Source organism: Haliotis cracherodii, unplaced genomic scaffold (assembly GCF_022045235.1).
Source record: "Haliotis cracherodii isolate W230 unplaced genomic scaffold, xgHalCrac1.p SCAF_10, whole genome shotgun sequence".
NCBI lineage: Eukaryota > Metazoa > Mollusca > Gastropoda > Lepetellida > Haliotidae > Haliotis > Haliotis cracherodii.
In genome coordinates, this window is record NW_027266265.1 from 25,692,501 (window position 1) to 25,712,259 (window position 19,759).

At 47.4% G+C, this 19,759-nt stretch overlaps 1 protein-coding gene across 1 annotated transcript in view; it reads left to right on the top strand.

The window, feature by feature from the left end:
* Nucleotides 1-19,759, top strand: part of LOC139454212 (ATP-dependent RNA helicase DDX1-like) — a 417,258-nt gene that overhangs the window by 38,352 nt on the left and 359,147 nt on the right. The window contains exons 16-20 of the mRNA XM_071235786.1: nt 7-67; nt 5,480-5,578; nt 7,226-7,366; nt 8,547-8,621; nt 14,414-14,525. Coding sequence (XP_071091887.1) covers nt 7-67; nt 5,480-5,578; nt 7,226-7,366; nt 8,547-8,621; nt 14,414-14,525 — 488 coding nt within the window. The remainder of the gene's footprint in view (nt 1-6; nt 68-5,479; nt 5,579-7,225; nt 7,367-8,546; nt 8,622-14,413; nt 14,526-19,759) is intronic.

The window sequence follows — 19,759 nt, forward strand, 5'->3', positions numbered from 1 at the left end:
TTGCAGGGAACTACTGATTATTGGGGGAGTCAGCGCCAAGGAGCAGGTGGATTGTTTGGAAAGAGGGGTAGGCCACTGGCTAGAAACACCATTTTTTTTAATAAATGTCTTTATATATTAATTTGATTTATCTGAAGTTTGAACAAATGGCAAATGTTGAGGAAATCTGTATATGTTGTGTCAAGTATTCTGAAGGGCGTGACTGTCCAAAGTTAGATATTGTCTAACTATACTACAGTTACCATACAAATGTGATTATTATCCCCCGCCACGAAGTGGAAGGGGGATATAGGAATGGGTGCCGTCCGCCCGGCCGTTCGGCCGTCCAGCCGTCCTTCCATCTGTCCGTCCATCCGTCCGTCCGTCCGTCACATTTCTTTTCCGGAGCAGATCTTGAAAACCGTACCATATTTCTTGACCAAACTTGGCACATAGATAGATCTAGTGGTGAACTGGTGCCTTTTGATAGTTTGGGATTTTTAAAAAAGTTATTTTTTGAGTTTCCATGGCACCGACTTTGATTTAGACTGAAAATGGCGGTAGTCCTCGTTTCCGGAGCAGATCTTGAAAACCGTACCATATTTCTTCACCAAACTTGGCACATAGATAGGTCTAGTGGTGAACTGGTGCCTTTTGATAGTTTGGGATTTTTAAAAAGTTATTTTTTGAGTTTCCATGGCAACAACTTTGATTTAGACTGAAAATGGCGGTAGTCCTGGTTTCTGGAGCAGATCTTGAAAACCGTACCATATTTCTTCACCAAACTTGGCACATAGATAGGTCTAGTGGTGAACTGGTGCCTTTTGATAGTTTGGGATTTAATTTTTTTTTATTTTTTGAGTTTCCATGGCAACGTCTTTGATTTAGACTGAAAATGGCAGTAGTCCTGGTTTCCGGAGCAGATCTTGAAAACTGTACCATATTTCGTCACCAAACTTGGCACATAGATAGGTCTAGTGGTGAACTGGTGCCTTTTGATAGTTTGGGATTTTTAAAAACAATATTTTTTGAGTTTCCATGGCACCGACTTTGATTTAGACTGAAAATGGCAGTAGTCCTCGTTTCCGGAGCAGATCTTGAAAACCGTACCATTTTTCTTCACCATATTTTGCACATTGATAGGTCTAGTGGTGAACTGGTGCCTTTGGATAGTTTGGGATTTTTTTTTAAAGTTATTGTCCGAGTTTCCATGGCAACGACGTTGATTTAAACTGAAAATGGAAGTAGTCCTAGTTTCCGGAGCAGATCTTGAAAAACGTACTATATTTCTTTACAAAAAGGCCCAGTGAACATAGTTCATGGGAGCTAATGCATTGCACACACCCGACATGTCATATTGGCGGGGGATGTGATTATTTCATGCTTGTTTTGTTTAAAATTGTGAAAAAAAATGGAAGCACAAGAATCATTGAGCTGAAATCTTGGTATGACATGTTTTGCTCATTCCGATTTGTTAATGACATTAGCGTGCGTGCAGATTCATCTGAAAAAAAGAAAATGTAGGAACTCCAATATGGGACTTGCATCCAGTCATGACATTTTAAGATAGGAATTTATTTATTTTCCTAAAACAGTTAAAACCAATTTTGAGTATGGCAGTGATCCATTGTTATTCTCCCACATCAAACAGGCCATATTATACAGCCAGTTAATAGGTGAAGCATATAAAACCCTCCTTTACTCATTTTGCACACACTTTTAGCTCAATCTGACTGTATTAGCTGAGCAGCACTGTCACAGTGCTATGTATTTCTGTTCTACCAGCAGAGCCTATATCCAATGGTGCAGCATCAAACATTCATTTCCATCCCATTGTCCATCCCACTGTCCACCCCTCTGTCCATCCCACTGGCCGTCCCACTGTCCATCCCATTTTCCATCCCATTTTCCATCCCATTGGTCATCCCACTCTCAATCCCATTGTCCATCTCACCGGCCATCTCATTGTCCACCCCACTGTCTATCCCACTGTCCATCCTACTGTCCATCACATTGGCCATCCCACTGTCCATCACATTGTCCATCGCATTGGCCACCCCACTGTCCATCCTACTGTCCATCACATTGGCCACCCCACTGGCCACCCCACTGTCTATCCCATTGGCCATCCCACTGTCCATCACATTGGCCATCCCACTGTCCATCCCATTGTCCATCCCATTGGCCATCCCACTGTCCATCCTACTGTCCATCACATTGGCCACCCCACTGGCCACCCCACTGTCTATCCCATTGGCCATCCCACTGTCCATCCTACTGTCCATCACATTGGCCATCCCACTGTCCATCCCACTTGCCATCTGACTGTGCATCCCATTGTCCACCCCACTGTCAATCGCACTGTCCATCCCACTGTCCATCCCATTTACCATCTTACTCTCCATCCCACTGTCCATCCCTCTGGCCACCCCACTTTCCATCCCACTGTCCATCCCACTGGCCATCCCACTGTCCATCCCAGTTTCCATCTCACTGTCCATCCCATTGTCCACCCCACACTCAATCCCACTGTCCATCCCACTGTCCATCCAATTGGCCATCTTACTGTCCATCCCACTGTCCATCCCACTGTCCACCCCACTGTCCATCCAACTGTCCATCCCACTGTCCATCCTACTGTCCATCACATTGGCCATCCCACTGGCCCTCCCACTGTCCGCCCCACTTGCCATCTCACTGTCCATCCCATTGTCCACCCCACTGTCAATCCCACTGTCCATCCCACTGTCCATCCCATTGACCATCTTACTGTCCATCCTATTGTCCATCCCTCTGGCCACCCCACTGTCCATCCCACTGTCAATCCCACTGTCCATCCCACTGTCCATCCCACTGTCAATCCCACTGTCAATCCCACTGTCCATCCTACTGTCCATCCCACTGTCCATCCCACTTGCCATCTCGCTGTCCATTCCTTTGTCCACCCCACTGTCAATCCCACTGTCCATCCCACTTGCCATCTTACTGTCCATCCTATTGTCCATCCCTCTGGCCACCCCACTGTCCATCCCACTGGCAATCCCACTGTCCATCCCACTGTCCATCCCACTGGCCATCCCACTGTCCATCCCACTGTTCATCCCTCTCTCCATCCCACTGGCCATCCCGCTGGCCATCTTGCTGGCCATCCCGCTGTCCATCCCATTGGCAATCCCACTGTCCATCCCACTGTCCATCCCACTGTTCATCCCTCTCTCCATCCCACTGGCCATCCCATTGGCCACCCCACTGGCCATCCCACTGTCCATCCCACTGGCCACCCCACTGTCCATCCCATTGTCCATCCCACTGGCCACCCCACTGTTCATCCCTCTCTCCATCCCACTGGCCATCCCATTGGCCGACCCACTGTCCATCCCGCTGTCCATCCCACTGGCCATCCCACTGTCCATCCCATTGTCCATCCCACTGGCCACCCCACTGTCCATCCCACTGGCCATCCCACTGTCCATCCCACTGGCCATCCCATTGTCCATCCCACTGGCCACCCCACTGTCCATCCCACTGTCCATCCCATTGTCCATCCCACTGGCCACCCCACTGTCCATCCCACTGGCCACCCCACTGTCCATCCCACTGTCCATCCCACTGGCCATCCCGCTGTCCATCCCATTGGCCACCCCACTGGCCACCCCACTGGCCATCCCACTGTCCATCCCATTGGCAATCCCACTGTCCATCCCACTGTCCATCCCACTGTCCATCCCACTGTTCATCCCTCTCTCCATCCCACTGACTGTCCCACTGTCCATCCCACTGGCCATCTCACTGTCCATCCCATTGTCCACCCCTCTGTCCATCCCACTGTCCATCCCATTGGCCATCCCACTCTCCATCACATTTTCCATCCCATTGTCCACCCAAATGGCCACCCAATTGGCCACCCCATTGGCCATCCCACTGGCCACCCCATTGGCCACCCCATTGGCCACCCTATTGGCCATCCCATTGGCCACCCCACTGGCCACCCCACTGGCCACCCCATTGGCCATCCCACTGGCCACCCCATTGGCCATCCCACTGGCCACCCCATTGGCCACCCCACTGGCCACCCCACTGGCCACCCCATTGGCCACCCCATTGGCCACCCCATTGGCCATCCCATTGGCCACCCCACTGGCCATCCCACTGGCCACCCCATTGGCCACCCCACTGGCCACCCCACTGGCCACCCCACTTTCCATCCCACTCTCCATCGCATTGGCCATCTCACTGTCGATCCCATTGTCCATCCCTCTGTCTATCCCATTGTCCATCCCACTGTCCATCGCATTGGCCATCTCACTGTCGATCCCATTGTCCATTCCTCTGTCTATCCCATTGTCCATCCCACTGTCCATCGCATTGGCCATCTCACTGTCGATCCCATTGTCCATCCCTCTGTCTATCCCACTGGCCATCCAACTGGCCATCCCACTGTCCATCCCACTGGCCATCCCATTGGCCACCCGACTGTCCATCCCACTGGCCATCACATTGGCCATCGCATTGGCCATCTCACTGTCCACCCCTCTGTCCATCCCACTGTCCATCCCACTGTCCACCCCTCTGTCGATCCCACTGTCTATCCCACTCTCCATCACATTTTCCATCACATTGTCCACCCCACTAGCCACCCCACTGGCCACCCCATTGGCCATCCCACTGGCCACCCCATTGGCCATCCCACTGGCCATCCCACTGGACATCCCACTGGCCACCCCATTGGCCACCCCATTGGCCATCCCTCTGTCCATCACCTTGGCCATCGCATTGACCATCTCACTGTCCATCCCATTGTCCATCCCTCTGTCCATCCCACTGTCCATCCCACTGACCATCCCACTGACCATCCCACTGTCCATCCCTCTCTCCATCCCACTGTCCATCCCATTGGCCATCCTACTGTCCACCCCACTGTCCATCCCATTGTCCATCCCACTGGCCACCCCACTGTCAATCCTACTATCCATCCCATTGGCCATCCCTTTGTCCATCCCACTGTCCATCCCACTGTCAATCCTACTTTCCATCCTATTGGCCATCCCTTTGTCCATCCCACTGTCCATCCCACTGTCAATCCTACTGTCCATCCCATTGGCCATCCCATTAGCCACCACCATATTATCATCTTTGGTTCAGGACAAAGTGTTATGGATGGGTTTTGTCCCAATCTGATGTGTAGACTTTCAAGTTCAATAACCAGTCACATCTGTCAACAAACAGAAAATGAAATATCACATTGTCTGGAATTGACCTGTGACTGGTTTTCTAATTCTAATTACTACATGTGTTGATGAATGATTTAATGATTTTCAGCAGAATTTCAGTTGAACAGTTAAGGCGAATAAGGCTTGCAGTCACTGATTTGGTGGATTGTGACCATATTCGATAATTAGTTTGTTACTTCTTACCACATGTTAATAGGCATTGTCATTACACAGAAGTGTAACATTTCAAAGACAGTATAAGGAGATGAGAATGTGATACGTGTGTGCAGGTGGACATTGTTTGTGGGACCCCCGGCCGTCTGGAGGACCTCATCTCTACAGGCAAACTAGCTCTCCATCAGATTCGCTTCTTTGTACTGGACGAGTGTGTAAGTAGACCCTTACATCACAGAATACAAGTCACTTACACCTAGAAATTTGTTGCTATAGATTTTTGTTGCTAGGGGGACTAGCTACCTAGTAACTCATGCTGGCTTTGTGGAGGCTCCAGGGTGTCTCATGCTGGCTGTGTGGGGACTCCAGAGGGGACTAGGTACCCAATACCTCATGCTGGCTTTGTGGAGGCTCCAGGGTGTCTCATGCTGGCTGTGTGGAGACTTCAGGGTGTCTCTTGTTGTACGGCAACTCCAGGGTGTCACTTGCTCCGTTGGGACTCCAGGGTGTCACTTGCTGTGAGGGGACTCCAGGGTGTCTCATGCTGGCTGTGTGGAGACTTCAGGGTGTCTCTTGCTGTGATGGGACTCCAGGGTGTCTCATGCTGGCTGTGTGGAGACTTCAGGGTGTCTCATGCTGTGAGGGGACTCAAGGGTGTCTCACGCTGGCTGTGTGGAGACTTAAGGGTGTCTCTTGCTGTGAGGGGACTCCAGGGCATTTCATGGTGTGTGGAGACTCAAGGATGTCACTTGCTGTGAGGGGACTCCAGGGTGTCTCATGCTGGCTGTGTGGAGACTTCAGGGTGTCTCTTGCTGTGAGGGGACTCCAGGGCATCTCATGGTGTGTGGAGACTTAAGGGTGTCTCTTGCTGTGAGGGGACTCCAGGGCATCTCATGGTGTGTGGAGACTTAAGGGTGTCTCTTGCTGTGAGGGGACTCCAGGGCATCTCATGGTGTGTGGAGACTCAAGGATGTCACTTGCTGTGAGGGGACTCCAGGGTGTCTCCAGCGCCTCTCGTGTGGAGACTTCAGGGTGTCTCTTTCTGTGAGGGAACTCCAGGGTGTCTCAAGGGCATCTCATGGTGTATGGAGACTCAAGGATGTCACTTGCTGTGAGAGGACTCCAGGGTGTCTCCAGGGCATCTTATGGTGTGGAGACACCAGGGTGTCTCTTGCTGTGAGGGGACTCCAGGGTGTCTCATGCTGGCAGTGTGGAGACTTCAGGGTGTCTCTTGCTCTGTGGGGACTCCAGGGCATCTCATGGTGTGTGGAGACACCAGAGTGTCTCTTGCTGTGAGGGGACTCCAGGGTGTCTCCAGGGCATCTCACGGTGTGTGGAGACTTAAGAGTGTCTCTTGCTGTGAGGGGACTCCAGGGTGTCTCCAGGGCATGTCATGGTGTGTGGAGACTCCATGGTGTCTCAATGTGTGGGGATTCCAGGGTAGTGTGTTTAGATTTTGGAGATCCCTGAGTTAACGCCGCACTCAGCAATATTTCAGCTACATATGACAGCAGTTTGTAATTAGTCAAATCTGGACCAGGCAATCCAGTGATAGACATCAGGAGCATTGATGTATGTAATTGGGATACCATAACATCCATCAACCAAGTCAGTGTGTCTGATGCTGTTATTTGCCTCTTGCGACAAGCATGGGTTGCTGAAGACTAGTTCTAAACCAGAATCTTCACAGGACTATAACTTATGAGATTCTAGTGGTCACAATGGCTGTTGAGTAAAGAAAGTAGTGTGGGCCAACTCAGAAGATCATCTCTTTAATCTTACCAATTCGATTGTGTTTCACAGTCCTTCGATAATGTGTGTTTATGACTCACTCGTTCATTCAGTGTTTTTCCTTCCAACAGGACGGGCTTCTGTCTCAGGGTTATGGTGACCTCATCAATCGCCTCCACCAACAGATTCCAAAGGTCACCAATGATGGCAAACGTTTGCAGATGATTGTGTGTTCTGCAACCCTTCATTCATTTGATGTCAAGAAAATGGCAGTATGTTGCTCACACTATCCTAAATCTAAAGTTGCTAAAATTGCTGGCAGTATTGAGACTTTATCTACAAATGTTTGCTCCTGATTGTCCAACACTGAAGATCAAGGTCTTACCTCGTGAAATAAACATACAAAATATCTGCGACCCTTTAGGTCTTTTTTATATAAATTTGACTAAACCTGACATGCATCATCACTCTTTTGATGAAAGTGATTGGATAAGTAGGAATACTGGTAGCTGATGGCTCATTCTGCAATGTTTTGAACTTGTACTGCATTATGCTTGTGTTTGCCCAAACCAGAAGTGGAGTCATCTGAAGTATAAATGCATATAGCTTCCTTGTTATCCCCCGCCGGGCCAGAATGACCGAGGGGGATAATGTCGTGGCGCAGTCCGTCCGTTTGTCCGTCCCACAGAGGGTACTAAGCTTGTGAAATCAACTCCTCCTACAGTTTCCAGAGAATATCCCTGAAACTCTACACACAAGATGTTGACATGTTGATGATACGCATATCGCAGTCCCGTTTCATTTTGACAAATTTTGACAGAGTTACTGCCCCTGTTTTACGGAGCTTCATTTGCCTATTGTGAGAGAGGGTACTAAGCTTGTGAAATCAACTCCTCCTACAGTTTCCAGAGAATATCCCTGAAACACTACACACAAGATGTCGACATGTTCATGATACGCATATCGCAGTCCCGTTTCGTTTCGACTAATTTTGTCAGAGTTACTGCCCCTGTTTTACAGAGCTTCATTTGCCTAATTGTGAGAGAGGGTACTAAGCTTGTGAAATCAACTCCTCCTACAGTTTCCAGAGAATATCCCTGAAACTCTACACACAAGATGTCAACATGTTGATGATACGCATATCGCAGTCCCGTTTCATTTCGACTAATTTTGACAGAGTTACTGCCCCTGTTTTATGGAGCTTCATGAAAAATACAAAGAAAATATAAACTCGTTTAAAAAATTCATACGGGGGATGTTGTGCTCTCAGAGCACTCTTGTTCAATTAGCTGACATTAGGTTGCTAGCAGTATCTGTGGGTCAACAGATTGTCAAGCAAAATATGTCTGAAAAGATGGCCCACTGAGCTTCTTTAGAAACCCTCCCCACAAATCAGTTTCCCAGGATACAACAGGATCTGATGGTCCACCTGTAGTATGTCTGTATCTGCAGGAGCGGCTCATGTACTTCCCCACTTGGATCGACTTGAAGGGAGCAGATGCTGTGCCAGAGACGGTCCACCATGTGGTGAGTAATCTAGCCTGACACAGGGTGCCATGTCCACCATGTGGTGAGTAATCTAGCCTGACGCAGGGTGCCATGTCCACCATGTGGTGAGTAATCTAGCCTGACACAGGGTGCCATGTCCACCATGTGGTGAGTTATCTAGCCTGACACAGGGTGTCATGTCCACCATGTGGTGAGTTATCTAGCCTGACACAGGGTGCCATGTCCACCATATAGTGAGTAATCTAGCCTGACGCAGGGTGCCATGTCCACCATGTAGTGAGTTATCTAGCCTGACACAGGGTGCCATGTCCACCATGTGGTGAGTAATCTAGCCTGACGCAGGGTGCCATGTCCACCATGTGGTGAGTTATCTAGCTTGACACAGGGTGTCATGTCCACCATGTGGTGAGTAATCTAGCCTGACACAGGGTGTCATGTCCACCATATGGTGAGTAATCTAGCCTGACACAGGGTGCTATGTCCACCATGTGGTGAGTAATCTAGCCTGACACAGGGTGTCATGTCCACCATATGGTGAGTTATCTAGCCTGACACAGGGTGTCATGTCCACCATGTGGTTAGTAATCTAGCCTGACACAGGGTGCCATGTCCACCATGTGGTGAGTAATCTAGCCTGACGCAGGGTGCTATGTCCACCATGTGGTGAGTTATCTAGCCTGACGCAGGGTGTCATGTCCACCATGTGGTGAGTAATCTAGCCTGACGCAGGGTGTCATGTCCACCATGTGGTGAGTTGTCTAGCCTGACACAGGGTGCCATGTCCACCATGTGGTGAGTAATCTAGCCTGACGCAGGGTGTCATGTCCACCATGTGGTGAGTTATCTAGCCTGACACAGGGTGCCATGTCCACCATGTGGTGAGTAATCTAGCCTGACACAGGGTGCCATGTCCTCCACGTGGTGAGTAATCTAGCCTGACGCAGGGTGTCATGTCCACCATGTGGTGAGTTATCTAGCCTGACACAGGGTGTCATGTCCACCATGTGGTGAGTAATCTAGCCTGACACAGGGTGTCATGTCCACCATGTGGTGAGTAATCTAGCCTGACACAGGGTGCCATGTCCACCATGTGGTGAGTAATCTAGCCTGACGCAGGTTGTCATGTCCACCATGTGGTGAGTAATCTAGCCTGACACAGGGTGCCATGTCCACCATGTGGTGAGTAATCTAGCCTGACACAGGGTGCCATGTCCACCATGTGGTGAGTTATCTAGCCCGACACGGGGTGTCATGTCCACCATGTGGTGAGTAATCTAGCCTGACACAGGGTGCCATGTCCACCATGTGGTGAGTAATCTAGCCTGACGCAGGGTGTCATGTCCACCATGTGGTGAGTAATCTAGCCTGACACAGGGTGCCATGTCCACCATGTGGTGAGTAATCTAGCCTGACGCAGGTTGTCATGTCCACCATGTGGTTAGTAATCTAGCCTGACGCAGGTTGTCATGTCCACCATGTGGTTAGTAATCTAGCCTGACACAGGGTGCCATGTCCACCATGTGGTGAGTAATCTAGCCTGACGCAGGTTGTCATGTCCACCATGTGGTTAGTAATCTAGCCTGACACAGTTGCCATGTCCACCATGTGGTGAGTAATCTAGCCTGACACAGGGTGCCATGTCCACCATGTGGTACACTATGCAGTGCTGTGTCATTGATGTGGTACGCTACAGAGTGCCTTGTCAGTGATGTGGTACACTACAGAGTGCCATGTCAGTGATGTGGTACACTATGCAGTGTGGTGTCAGTGATGTGATACATAGAGATTACTACACAAGTGCCTGTCAGATACCATTTATCTTACGAATTGTAAGATAAATGGTATCTGAGAGGCACGAGTGCAGTAAACTGTTTCTTACACACCCTAAAATCGCACCTTTTTAGCATCGACTCGATGCATTTTGTCTATTCAAATGATCACAGTGGCGCAAAAATACGTAACACACCGGTAATGAGTGAGGTCATCCAACGTACTGCTTACTATTCATAAATAATGTGACCCTACACCTAAACCTAAAAACGTTTCCGCTGTCTGTGGATTACAAAGGCGATGATAGTGCAAATTGGATAAGATCAAAGAATCCGCATGATGCCAATTAAAAAAAATTCACCTCAAAGAAATTACCAAATATGTATAACAATGTTTACTACCGTATGACATCACTGCCGCTGACGGACTTCTGCAAAATGGCGTGGTCACTGACACCAGTACACAGGAATTTCAGGGGAGGATTTTCATTAATTGAGGGATCGCATATACATAAATGTGTCATGTAAGTAATCAGAAACAATCAGACAATTTACGTACTTTTATTTGTTTTTGTCCCACGCCCAATGAAGTTGGCGGTGGATATAGAAACAGGCTCCATCCGTCCGTATGTCCGTCATGTTTCGTTTCCGGAGCATAACGCATAAACTGTTCAATATTTTTTCATCAAACTTTGCAGGTCTGTCAGGTACATGCTGAACTGGTGCCTTTTGCTATTGAGAAATTTTAGAAAATTATATTTTTTACGTTTCCATGGCAACAAGATGGACTTAGGTTCTATGAGGGTCATAAACCGTTCAATATTTTTTCATCAAACTTTGCAGGTCTGTCAGGTACATGCTGAACTGGTGCCTTTTGCTGTTAAGAAATTTTAGAATTTTTTATTTTTTACGTTTCCATGGCAACAAGATGGACTTAGGTTCCAAACTCATCTTTTTTTTACAATTTCCATGACAAGTTCCACCTCGGTTACAAAAAGGTTAGGGTTTGTTTAGAATTAATTATGTTATAAATTCTGCAACAGGGGCGAGGGATATAGCCACGTTAGTGTAAAACTCTTGTTATGTTTTCCAATGTAACAAAGAGAATTTGTCAGAAATGCATATAACTACCGTCGTCGTTATGCGTGACTTTGCGTCAGTCATGGCGTCACACAGGATTGGAACTTTTACGATTTCTGTTGAATTTAACTGATCACTCTAATGTATATAATTTTAATTCCATAATTTGTGCTACGATACTCTTCCTACGAATATTCTCAAACGCGTCAGCCAATATATGCAACAATTAGACAAATTGATCTCTCAAAATGGGAGAGTGGAAAATCTGAATTTTGCTTTGTTTACATTTCATCAAGTACAGTTTTCCGAGCACAGTGTTCGTTTCCACACGTAATTTATTTCACTTGATGTCATTTCGATAATTTGTATTGGTGACAAAGACCATTTGTCACTTGATTCTAAAATGTAGGAGGAATTCAGGGATGCATGTATCGCAGCTCAGTTTGAAATATACATGACCTAATAGGCGTTTCATGACCCGCACACGTGAAACGTGATTTTTGTCAACACTATCCAATATGGCGGAAAGTGCACTTTGGCGTTCGTGTTTGGGTATTTTCCAAAACATTCTAAACGAATCCAGGCTCCTCGGCGGCGTTTCATAATAATCATTAGTGTTTTGGTGAAAAACAGATTCATGTGATCACTTATGTGCTATTTTTGAAATTCAATCCTTTGACTAAATATCCGATATTTAGATTTTTAAACACACAGTAATTTTGCTTTGCCTAAATGACAGTGGATGATATCACAGAAGAGGGAATTTCCAACAGAATTCAAAACTTTTAGTATGCGTGATGTATTTCGAATTTTAGTCAACTTCGAAGTGAGGGTTGAAGAGGATAGACATATATATCGTCGGATCATATGTTTTCGGACATCAAAAGTTTTCAGACGGCAATGTTTATCGCAAATTACTCCCGCTATAACAAGGGTTGTGGTGTCAACAGACATTGTAAATACTCAGATGATGGCTTGATTTTTAGATAACGCTGTCTTTGATAAGTGAATGAGATGTGTTACAGTTCTTGTGATTAGCGTCTGAAAACTCATTACACGGGGATACATCTATTTACACTCTAAAGCCATTACGTTCAGCACTGATGTAGGAAGACATTCGACTGAAGCACGAGCAACTTATCAATGACATGACCTGGAAAGTAGTTCGTCATAATCTGACCTCAGGTCATCACCATGGAATAGCCAATCACTGGCCTGGAATTTGATCTCACACATTTTTGATACCAGTTATCTCAAATGGGTTTCTCACCCAATGGTGTGTAAGAAACTACAGAGAGTTATGTCAGTGATATGGTTCACTACAGAGTGCCGTGTCAGTGATATGGTACTCTACAGAGTGCCCTGTCAGTTGTGTGGTACAATACAGAGTGCCGTGTCTGTGATGTTGTACACTACAGAGTGCTGTGTCAGGGATGTGTTACACTACAGAGTGCCGTGTCAGTGATGTGGTACACTACAGAGTGCCGTGTCAGTGATGTGGTACACCATGCAGTGCTGTGTCAGGGATGTGGTACACTACAGAGTGCTGTGTCAGGGATGTGGTACACTACAGAGTGCCGTGTCAGTGATGTGGTACACCATGCAGTGCTGTGTCAGGGATGTGGTACACTACAGAGTGCTGTGTCAGGGATGTGGTACACTACAGAGTGCTGTGTCAGGGATGTGGTACACTACAGAGTGCTGTGTCAGGGATGTGGTACACTACAGAGTGCTGTGTCAGTGATGTGGTACACCATGCAGTGCCGTGTCTGTGATGTGGTACACTACAGAGTGCCGTGTCAGTGATGTGGTACACCATGCAGTGCTGTGTCAGGGATGTGGTACACTACAGAGTGCTGTGTCAGGGATGTGGTACACTACAGAGTGCCGTGTCAGTGATGTGGTACACCATGCAGTGCTGTGTCAGGGATGTGGTACACTACAGAGTGCTGTGTCAGTGATGTGTTACACTACAGAGTGCTGTGTCAGTGATGTGGTACACTACAGAGTGCCGTGTCAGTGATGTGGTACACTACAGAGTGCTGTGTCAGGGATGTGTTACACTACAGAGTGCTGTGTCAGTGATGTGGTACACTACAGAGTGCTGTGTCATTGATGTGGTACACTACAGAGTGCCGTGTCAGTGATGTGGTACACTACAGAGTGCTGTGTCAGTGATGTGGTACACTACAGAGTGCCGTGTCTGTGATGTGGTACACTATGCAGTGCCCAGTCAGTGATGTGGTACACTACAGAGTGCTGTGTCAGTGATGTGGTACACCATGCAGTGCTGTGTCAATGATGTGGTACACCATGCAGTGCCCAGTCAGTGATGTGGTACACTACAGAGTGCCGTGTCAGTGATGTGGTACACTATGCAGTGCTGTGTCAGTGATGTGGTACACCATGCAGTGCCGTGTCTGTGATGTGGTACACTACAGAGTGCCGTGTCAGTGATGTGGTACACCATGCAGTGCTGTGTCAGTGATGTGGTACACCATGCAGTGCCCAGTCAGTGATGTGGTACACTACAGAGTGCCGTGTCAGTGATGTGGTACACTATGCAGTGCCGTGTCTGTGATGTGGTACACTACAGAGTGCCGTGTTGGTGATGTGGTACACCATGCAGTGCCCAGTCAGTGATGTGGTACACCATGCAGTGCCGTGTCAGTGATGTGGTACACCATGCAGTGCCGTGTTGGTGATGTGGTACACTACAGAGTGCCGTGTCAGTGATGTGGTACACCATGCAGTGCCGTGTCTGTGATGTGGTACACCATGCAGTGCCGTGTCAGTGATGTGGTACACTACAGAGTGCCGTGTCTGTGATGTGGTACACCATGCAGTGCCGTGTCAGTGATGTGGTACACCATGCAGTGCCGTGTCAGTGATGTGGTACACTATGCAGTGCCGTGTTAGTGATGTATGCTACAGAGTGCCAGTGATGTATGTTTATTGCAGGTGTGTTTGGTGGACCCTAAGAAGGACACCCAATGGAAGACAATGCAGACGTACATCCAGACCGATGGAGTTCATGCCAAGGACAGGATCAACACTGAGAGCCACAGTCCAGGTAGCAACCATCATGCTTCATCACCACTATTTCTCTTCACATCTCAGTGATACTCTGACAACCATCTGCTGACTCTCTATTCCGTGCTCCAGGATGGTACCCCATGTATACCACAGTCTCCCATGTGCCATACCCCATGTGTACCACTGTCATCTGTGTGTCATACCTTGTGTATACCACAGTCTCCCATGTGCCATACCCCATGTGTACCACTGTCATCTGTGTGTCATACCTTGTGTATACCACAGTCTCCCATGTGCCATACCCCATGTGTACCACTGTCATCTGTGTGTCATACCCTGTGTATACCACAGTCTCCTATGTGCCATACCCCATGTATACCACTGTCTCCTATGTGTCATACCCTGTGTATACCACAGTCTCCCATGTGCCATACCCCATGTATACCACTGTCTCCTGTGTGTCATACCCTGTGTATACCACAGTCTCCCATGTGCCATACCCCATGTATACCACTGTCTCCTATGTGTCATACCCTGTGTATACCACAGTCTCCCATGTGCCATACCCCATGTATACCACTGTCTCCTGTGTGTCATACCCCATGTATACCACTGTGTACTGTGTGTCATACCCTGTGTATACCACAGTCTCCCATGTGCCATACCCCATGTATACCACTGTCTCCTATGTGTCTCCTATGTGTCATACCCCATGTATACATACCACTGTCTCATGTGTGCCATACCCCATGTATACCACTGTCTCCTATGTGTCATACCCCATGTGTACCACAGTCTCCCATGTGCTATACCCCATGTATACCACTGTCTCATGTGTGTCATACCCCATGTATACCACTGTCTCCTGTGTGTCATACCCCATGTATACCACTGTCTCCTATGTGCCATACCCCATGTATACCACTGTCTCCTATGTGTCATACCCCATGTGTACCACAGTCTCCCATGTGCTATACCCCATGTATACCACTGTCTCATGTGTGTCATACCCCATGTATACCGCTGTCTCCTGTGTGTCATACCCCATGTATACCACTGTCTCCTATGTGCCATACCCCATGTATACCACTGTCTCCTATGTGTCATACCCCATGTGTACCACAGTCTCCCATGTGCCATACCCCATGTATACCACTGTCTCATGTGTGCCATACCCCATGTATACCACTGTCTCATGTGTGTCATACCCCATGTATACCACTGTCTCCTGTGTGTCATACCCCATGTATACCACTGTCTCCTGTGTGTCATACCCCATGTATACCACTGTCTCCTGTGTGTCATACCCCGTTGTACCCTTTGTGTAGCCAGGAACATGCTTTATTATGTACACTACACATGGGGGTAGAGCAAACTTTATTTCAGAAGTAAGGTGACGCCATATCTGTTATTCCCACCAGGAATCGCATGGTAGTACTCGATTACTTGAGTTGCTTCCCTTCCACCATATAGATGATGTGTGTTCACCAAATATGGCATGGCCAGCATTGGCTTGGGGATACAATTTACACTATTGCTAGACTGTGTATGCATGTGGCACTATTTATCTAAGATTAGTGAAGCATAGCTCTATCCCCATTGGTAATAAGTTCAAAATAAGCAATAAGTGCTGATTGGGGTGGTTCTTTTACTGAATTAAAACTATGTCATTGCCATTTATGAGTGAAAAAGCATTATGTTCATGATTTGATGAATTAGAAGATAAACATGCTGTATTTTCAATGTAGAGGGATGTTACCGTACATTTAATGTTCAATCTGCTTTGGTTGCTGAGCTCATGCATTTTCCAGACATGTAAATTCAATCTGGAAACCTAAACAGAAAATGTGATTGCGACATTGATTCATACAGTGTGAACAATGGTTCATCCTTAAATGAAGCAGAATCATCTGTACATATGTCCATGCCTCACACAGCAAGTGAGGTAGCACAAGAAGTCATGATGTTTGATTTTGGCAACAATGGAAGTACACATGCTGACTGTACTTAGTGAACAAGGAAGTTGTGGTAGTTGCGATGTGCAGAAGAACAAGATCTGTGTCCCTGCACCAGGGTGTGTTGGTCTGTGTCCCAGCACCAGGGTGTGTTGGTCTGTGTCCCAGCACCAGGGTGTGTTGGTCTGTGTCCCAGCACCAGGGTTTGTTGGTCTGTGTCCCAGCAGCAGGGTGTGTTGGCCTGTATCTCAGCACCAGGGTGTGTTGGTCTGTGTCCCAGCACCAGGGTGTGTTGGCCTGTGTCCCAGCACCAGGGTGTGTTGGCCTGTGTCCCAGCACCAGGGTGTGTTGGTCTGTGTCCCAGCACCAGGGTGTGTTGGCCTGTATCTCAGCACCAGGGTGTGTTGGCCTGTGTCCCAGCACCAGGGTGTGTTGGTCTGTGTCCCAGCACCAGGGTGTGTTGGCCTGTATCTCAGCACCAGGGTGTGTTGGCCTGTATCCCAGCACCAGGGTGTGTTGGTCTGTATCTCAGCACCAGGGTGTATTGGTCTATATCCCGGCATCAGGGTGTGTTGGTCAATGTAAATAAGGTCTTCAACTCATTATCAGTTCTACAATTCCAGGAAAGGTCAGTGTTATCAGAGGTCACATGACAATTGGATGTCACTCAAATGATCAAATTCTGTTCACAAGATAGAGAGGTAATAATTGATAAAGAGGTCATGTTGTATCGTTACCATTATCTGACACATTTGTGGCTCCAGAGCCAAATCATTTGTCTGCCCATGGAAATGTTTTACATTTTTTAGTTTTCCCCTGAAACCACAAGACCTATGTGGTTGACATTTTGTATTGACAATTGCGTAGATTGATGCTCATGATGTCAATTGATTATTTACAGACCGCTGTCTCATAGCTGGAATATTGCTGAGTGCGGTCTTAAACAACAAACAAACAATTTAGATTGGCTTTATACCCTACTCACTAACTCATAAACCTATGGTTTATAGAATTGTCCAAACTTATGCTTATTGTATGAGGAGGCGGTTTGGATGCTTAGGCTCGGAAACAGGGTTGATTGTGTGTCATCGTACCCCATAGTCCTTACATCCTGTGATATCACATATTAAACACTATAAAGCAAGCTTTTGCTATGCAGACATTTTGTGTAGAACATTCCAGCGAAAGTGTTTGCAAAAGTTACAATGGGGATTCAAAGCCATGTTGAATTCCTTCATTGTTGTTATTGATGATTTGTACTGGGAATAACTTTACAGTCACTATAACTATACAAGTCTTTATATTTTCCCCATTAAAAACTGTGTACAATATGCACAATGGAGGGCTTCAGGTTTTCATTCTTCTGTTTTACAAATTTCCAAGGTAAATTTGAAAGAATAGTGCAGTTATTCTATGTATTGTTACAATGGCCTGTTGAGGCTACTATGCATTGTACATACAATTGCCCAGTTACAATTCCTGCTTAAATAACAGCAAGCAATGTCGCTAGTAATTGCAGTGATCATGTTGACCAAGTGAGTGTTGCCCTGGTGTATGGCTAATGTACTCTGGGCTAATGACTGGCACAGGCTTTGTTAGTCAGGATCTACAGTAATGCCAACAAATGGATCAATCAATCTTCAAACTCTTTACTCTCTAATCCATTCTCAATTGCACTAAGGGAACCCTGTAACGTTCCAGGAATACTGGAAGCTTTATCTCTTCACAACTCCAGGTATCATAAACAAATTTCTTTTGATGAAATCAAATTAAATAATGTTGATTTGATTTAGTTGGATGACAAGTGAGTGACTTGTTGTTGATGAAAGTATTGATTGCTGATATGCTTGTGAGATATCGCTAGCATCGGAAGCAGACTTCCTCCACAAACATCACAACGCACAGTTTGGTAATGATCTGAACTGTGAGGTTCAGTCACTGATACTCTACTGATACTCAATTGTATTTAGGAAGATTGCCTCAAGGACTATACAGAGGAAGACACCACTAATTAAATGTCAGGAAGAAGATTAGGAAGTAGAAGAAAATGGAACATAGGCATGCAATGAGGATATTGTGGACAGAAGTATTCTTCATGATTGAGACAGAAGGATACTGCAAGACCGGGAGGGAAGGGTACTGCATGACGGGGAGGGAAGGCTACCCTTCCCTCCCCGTCATGCAGTACCCTTTCCTCCCCGTCATGCAGTACCCTTCCCTCCCATCCTACTAGATGGGGGGTACAGAAGGCTACTGCATTGAGGGACCAGGAAGGTGTACTAGATGGGGGGTACAGAAGGCTACTGCATTGAGGGACCAGGAAGGTGTACTAGTTGGTGGGTACAGAAGGCTTCAGCATTGAGGGACCACGAAGAGGTACTAGATGGGGGGTACAGAAGGCTATTGCACTGAGGACCAGGAAGGTGTACTAGATGGGGGGTACAGAAGGCTACTGCATTGAGGACCAGGAAGGTGTACTAGATGGGGGGTACAGAAGGCTACTGCATTGAGGACCAGGAAGGTGTACTAGATGGGGGGTACAGAAGGCTATTGCACTGAGGACCAGGAAGGTGTACTAGATGGGGGGTACAGAAGGCTACTGCATTGAGGACAAGGAAGGTGTACTAGATGTAGGGTACAGAAGGCTATTGCACTGAGGACCAGGAAGGTGTACTAGATGGGGGGTACAGAAGGCTACTGCATTGAGGGACCAGGAAGGTGTACTAGTTGGTGGGTACAGAAGGCTATTGCACTGAGGACCAGGAAGGTGTACTAGTTGGTGGGTATAGAAGGCTACTGCATTGAGGGACCAGGAAGGTGTACTAGATGGGGGGTACAGAAGGCTATTGCACTGAGGACCAGGAAGGTGTACTAGTTGGGGGGTACAGAAGGCTACTGCATTGAGGGACCAGGAAGGTGTACTAGTTGGTGGGTACAGAAGGCTACTGCATTGAGGGACCAGGAAGGTGTACTAGTTGGTGGGTACAGAAGGCTATTGCACTGAGGACCAGGAAGGTGTACTAGTTGGTGGGTATAGAAGGCTACTGCATTGAGGGACCAGGAAGGTGTACTAGATGGGGGGTACAGAAAGCTACTGTATTGAGGGACCAGGAAGGTGTACTAGATGGGGGGTACAGAAGGCTATTGTACTGAGGACCAGGAAGGTGTACTAGTTGGTGGGTATAGAAGGCTACTGCATTGAGGGACCAGGAAGGTGTACTAGATAGGGGGTACAGAAGGCTATTGCATTCAGGGCCCAGGAGGGTGTACTAAATGCATGCATGAACATAACACTTCTATTAAATCTTACCCATGA